At 47.4% G+C, this 5,212-nt stretch overlaps 1 protein-coding gene across 1 annotated transcript in view; it reads right to left on the reverse strand.

The window, feature by feature from the left end:
* ELOA (elongin A) overlaps window positions 1–5,212 on the reverse strand; it is a 10,756-nt gene that overhangs the window by 4,169 nt on the left and 1,375 nt on the right. Inside the window, exons 3-8 of the mRNA XM_014309514.2 lie at window positions 4,770–4,888; window positions 2,766–3,972; window positions 1,877–1,991; window positions 1,377–1,532; window positions 915–1,012; window positions 87–267 (exon numbers count right to left, since the gene is read on the reverse strand). Coding sequence (XP_014164989.1) covers window positions 87–267; window positions 915–1,012; window positions 1,377–1,532; window positions 1,877–1,991; window positions 2,766–3,972; window positions 4,770–4,888 — 1,876 coding nt within the window. The remainder of the gene's footprint in view (window positions 1–86; window positions 268–914; window positions 1,013–1,376; window positions 1,533–1,876; window positions 1,992–2,765; window positions 3,973–4,769; window positions 4,889–5,212) is intronic.

The following is a 5,212-nucleotide window of genomic DNA, read 5'->3' on the forward strand; positions in this document are numbered from 1 at the left end:
CTGAACCACGAAGCAAAGGAGCACACAAAGCTAAGCAGCTCCTAAACTGGACTGGAGTTAACCCAGACGGGCTCCCCCAGCCCCACCTTTGGGTTTGTTGGCGTGGGCAGAGCCGATGTTGCGTGCCAGCATGAGCAGGCGCTGCTCGCGCGCGTCGTGCAGCCGCAGGTACATCTCCCGCCACGACTCGAACTCCTCGGGCTTCTCGTTCTTGAAGTCTCGCAGGCAGTGGTTGTGCCACAGCTGATCCGTGTCCTCCACCAGCACCTGAAGCAAACCCACACAGAGCTGGGATCCCTCCTGACTCCTCCTTTCCCTCAGCACCAGCTCAGTGCTGGTGGAATTCCAGCAGGGCCCGTGCGCTGCAACGTAGGAATGTGTTCTCTGACAAAGCTATCTTTTGTCTCCTTAAAAAGGAAAAAGCTCAGAAGTTTTTCTCTTTGGTTAGGTAAAAAGACACCTCACAGGACTTGGGGGACTTCACCTCAAACTTAAGGATAGCCAATTGGACAGGAGCCAAAAAGTCCTGCCTGAGCAATTTACTAGAAAAAGAAGAGAACAAAGAAACGAATTGCTTTGTGAGGTGTTTTACCAAGAGCAAGAACCTCTTGCACCTGGCTCAGTTTTTCTCTGTAAAGAGTTTTGTTATTTTGCCTTTTATTAAAACTTTTCTGTTTCCAACACTATCACAGAAACCATCCTGCTGATCTTATGCCTTCTAAGGTAGCTGAGCTATCTTAGATGCAATATAAATCTCCAAGAGCTTATGAGACCTAGCTCAAGGAAACCCATTTATCACTGCAATGCCAGGAACTCAGAATTAGCAAAAGCCACCTCTTGCAATGAAAAGAGCAATGAAAGGTCTCACAGGTGTGAGCCCTGCACATCACATCCCTTGTCCCAGGCCAACTCACATGGTTACATTCCTCGATGCGATACAGCTGCTCCGGGGTGCACCTCTCCAACACCGGCTCCAGCACGGAGAAAGGGACACCACCCACTTCATAGATTGCTAGAGAGAAGCAAGAAGCACAGGGTATTAATTATCCTGCTCCTTCCTTGCCAAGGAAAGGGCTTGACACCTTGAAACACGGTGAAAAAACTGCAATGTTGCACAACACCATTCAGGATGAGGGGAGGAGAAAGGAACCTCAGACACTAATATCTCCAAGTTGAGAAATATTTGTGCAAGCTCAATTTCCCATAATTTCCAGTGCTTAAGCACTGTTTGAAAGCATTCTAGGTGCTGATCTCTGCAGCACCTGGGCTTCCAGTGGGATTTAGCTCACATTTGTGACAAGGGGGAACTGCTGGGTCTGTACCAAGTTGCCAAAATTTCAGTGCATAGTGACTCAGAGACAAGGACAGGTACTTACAGTCGATGTTGTTACTGAGGACCCTGATACACTGCTGGTACAGGGACATCATCTTTGGGAGGTAGGCAGTTTTGGAGCCAGAGTACACCTGCATTTTGGAATTTAACCGGCGGCCTGTGAAACCAGCTTCGCTCTCCTCCACTGGCGAGGACACAGCTGTGGAGGGAAACCATTGCAGTGAGGAGGGGACAGAGAAAAGGAAGAGCCTGTCCTGATAAATGGCACAGGAGTCACAAATTGGAGTCACCCAGAAGTGACCTAAAGGGCAAAGTCTTCTCCAAGAGGCCTGCAGAGCAAATTGAGGAAGGGCAAGCCCAAAGCCTGAGCCCCAAAGAAGCATCAGTGAAGGATTTTTCTCATTTCCCATGGAGCACATGGGAAGCAGCTGCTTTTTTATCTGAAACCTCTGCCCTTGGCAGACCCCACCAGAAAGACTTGAACCCACCCCTGCTCTCTGGTCAATCTGGCTCATTCCAAACCCATTTTCCTGCCCAACATACCTTTCCTTTTTGTCTGGGAGCAGGTGATGGACTCGATGGAGGGAAGAGGACGATAATTGGCCTGGATGGGGGGCAGGGGGATGTCTGGTAATGTTGGAACCACATCTAAAATTATCTGGAAGGAGAGGATGGACATGGAATAAGACAGGAATACAGCAGAATGTGACATCCCACCAGGGTACAAACAGCACTGAACTGTGGGGGTTTTTGCATATTTTGAATAAACTACTCAATGCTGCACCAGGGAACAACCTCAGGGGGTGGCTGCCAATAGGAAGAAGCTGAAATTTGGGATCTGGATCATTCAGGACCATCCAAAAAGAGCCATCCATGTTTTTAATCTATTCAAGACAAGCAGAAGCATTTCCTTGATCTCAAACACTCATTTACCAATTCTGGCTCTTCTCCTCTTCCTGAAAAAAACTTTGCACTGGTGGAGGAGAAGGGAACCTCAGAAACTGAAGGAAACTGAAAACTTTGATATGGAGTTTTATGAAGCACTTACTAGAATGAGTGGCAAAGCAGGATTTGTAAGTTAAACCTTATAAAAACCACTTTGTGAAGAGCCAAGTGTTTCAAAGTTGAGTAAAAAGATGAAACAGTAAAGATTTTACATATTAGTTCCTATTTATACACCAAACCCTGGCACCCATGTGACAAAGGATCTGCACAGAAATATTGCTCATTTTCCAGGCTTTCACAAAAGGTTTGTCTTCTGGAAGGAACTGCCTTGTACCACCAGTTCTCACATTTCTGGCCACTAAAAAACGTCAATTTTAGGGAAGCATAAATACTTGAGAGAGGAGACATGAGAACCTCTTTATCAGGAGATGCACTGCAAACTGGGCTGGATTCTAAGCTCACATCCACAGATACTCTGCTTTCTTACCCTCTTTGGTTTAGGAGGCTCTGGGGTTTTCTTCTCTGCCTTTTTCTCACTTGTTCTCTTGTGGCTTGGACTTTTCTGACTGGAGCTGGAGCTGTTGGTAGTGGCTTTGGATCCGTTCTGTTTGCTGTGCCCTCGGTCTTTGTCCCCAGCTGACCCAGCTGAAGGTTTGACCACTTTCTTTTTCTTTTTCTGGGGCTGGTCATAGCTGAGATACGACTCAAATGACATTGTAGGTTGTTCAAACTCATCCTCTGCTTCCCCCTCCCCAGAATTTGAGGAAAAACCCACTGATTTTTTGTCCACATCGGAGATTTTGCGCTTCCCCTCCGAAGACTTCAAGCTCCCAGAACCCCCCTTTTCCTTGATCCTATTGCCTGAGTCACTCTCAGCTTTCCGTTTCTCTGAGTTAGAGCTCTCCAGGCTCTGCTTGGACTTTTCCAATTTGCTCTTCTCAGAGTCCCGATGCTTTTGCTTCTTGACATGGTTCTCCAAAGATTCCTCCGAGTGCGGCAACGAGTGCGACTTCTCCTTCCTGGAGGCGCCGCTTTCCCGATTCTTCTCCTTTTTGCTGCCCTCTGACGTCCTCTGCTTCTCCTTGCTGGCTGCTGCCACGGGGGATTCTCGGAGCTGCTCTTTAAAGGAAGCCTTGTGCAACCTCTCAGGGCTGAAGGCAGAGCTCCTGTCATCCCCTCTGCCATCGAGTCGCTGCTTCTTGTGCAAGGATTTGTGCTCTTTGCTCCGACTCGCGTTCCCTTTGTCGCAGAAATCGCCGCGCTCCCGGCCTGCCCCGAGCTTCTCCTGGAAGCTGTGCCCTTTACTGGCTTTCCTAGGGAATAGTGCTGGTTCTTCCTGCTCCTCAGAGGCATAAGGGTCCGTGTCCACATCCTGAGGGCTCTCACTGGGCTCAGGTGACACAGCTTGCCCACAGTCCGAGTACTCCTGGTCTGAAGAGAGCACCGGGGAGGATCTGCCCCAACCCTTCCCCTGGTGGCTGCTATAGCTGTAAGTCTCATAGGCTCTCTCAGGCCTAGGATATCTTTTGGACTTCTTTTCCCTATGATCTGGGCTATAGGACTGGCTGCAAGAAGGCTGGAAGGGTTCTGAGTATTCCTGATCAGCCTCCTCATCCTCTCTGAGGGAGGATTCCTGATGCCTTTTGCTCGAGCTGCTCCTCTCGTAGTCACGGTCTTCAGAGTCCAGGTTATTTCTGAAAGGAGAACGAATCAAAAAGAGTGAGATTAATACTGCCCAACATGAATGAAAAGAGCCATTTCCTGGATTGGAACACCCCTCATGGAAGACCAAGGTTGTATTTGGTAGCTTTGTGGCAAAAATCCCACTAAATCTCTAAGGAACAGCAACAATCAGGGATTTAAAAATTGCATTTGTAGTGCAAGAATTGCATTTTTATCAGAACTAGAGACAGAACCTTGTCTGTGCCTACACACTCCTGGCTGTGTGATGCTGTGGGAAATGTCCCCCAGTTCCCCAGTTCAACACATAGGAATACCACTCCTTTAAATTCCCATTAATAACTGGCTTTTATCACTCAAATCTATTTGATCTCTGCTGGGTTCAACACAGCTTTGTTACTGCCACATGCCTGCTAGCAATAACTTCCAGTTTCCATAGGATTCTGGCTCATGAAAGCATTCTTTCAATTTACTTGGGCCTAGAACTTCCTGCCTTCAGAATCATAAAATGGGAAGCAAGCAGATTGCATCTTCTGCTTTATTAAGGGCACTTTTTTTGGAATCTCCTATTAATCTCTTCATCAAACTGCAAATTCTTGAAAGTTGGCCCCAGCTTCCACATGAAACTGCAGCTGTCATCATCCCAACACTCCAGAGCCAGCAAGGGCAGGAAGTTTCTGCCAAAACAAGGCAAAACCCCCAGGCAGAGTTCACATATTGGTTTTACAAGTTTTTCCAGAGCCTTGGCCAGAGAGGTTTGAACTACCCACTGAGAAAACATTCCCAAAGCTCATCCATGGGGTTCACTCACCGCTCTGCCTCCTGCGCCACCGGCACCAGCTTCTTCCACCTGGCCACCAGGTCCTTGGCAAAGTCTCCCACCAGCTCATGTTTCCTCAGGCTGTTCACAGTCTTCCCAACTCCTGTCTCCTTCAGGAGAGAGCCAGGAATCCATCTTAGCAAAACAGGAATTCTCACCCCTGCTAAACTCCCTAAAGAATCAGTGAAATCAACACACTCCTTACTGCTGCGAGGGAGAAAGTTCCTTGATCTAACAGCAAAGATATCATTTTTATTATGTTTTCAGCTGCTTTATATCACTCACTATGTGTAAATCAAAGGTTAATTCTACCTTAGACAAACAGTAATTATTTGTATTAATAACCCAAGTCAGTATTTACCATGAGAGCTGGCAAGTTTGAAGACAGAAGCTATTAAAACCTGTAAGGAACAGCACTTCCTCATTTCCTGCTG

Source organism: Geospiza fortis, unplaced genomic scaffold (assembly GCF_000277835.1).
Source record: "Geospiza fortis unplaced genomic scaffold, GeoFor_1.0 scaffold432, whole genome shotgun sequence".
Lineage (NCBI taxonomy): Eukaryota > Metazoa > Chordata > Aves > Passeriformes > Thraupidae > Geospiza > Geospiza fortis.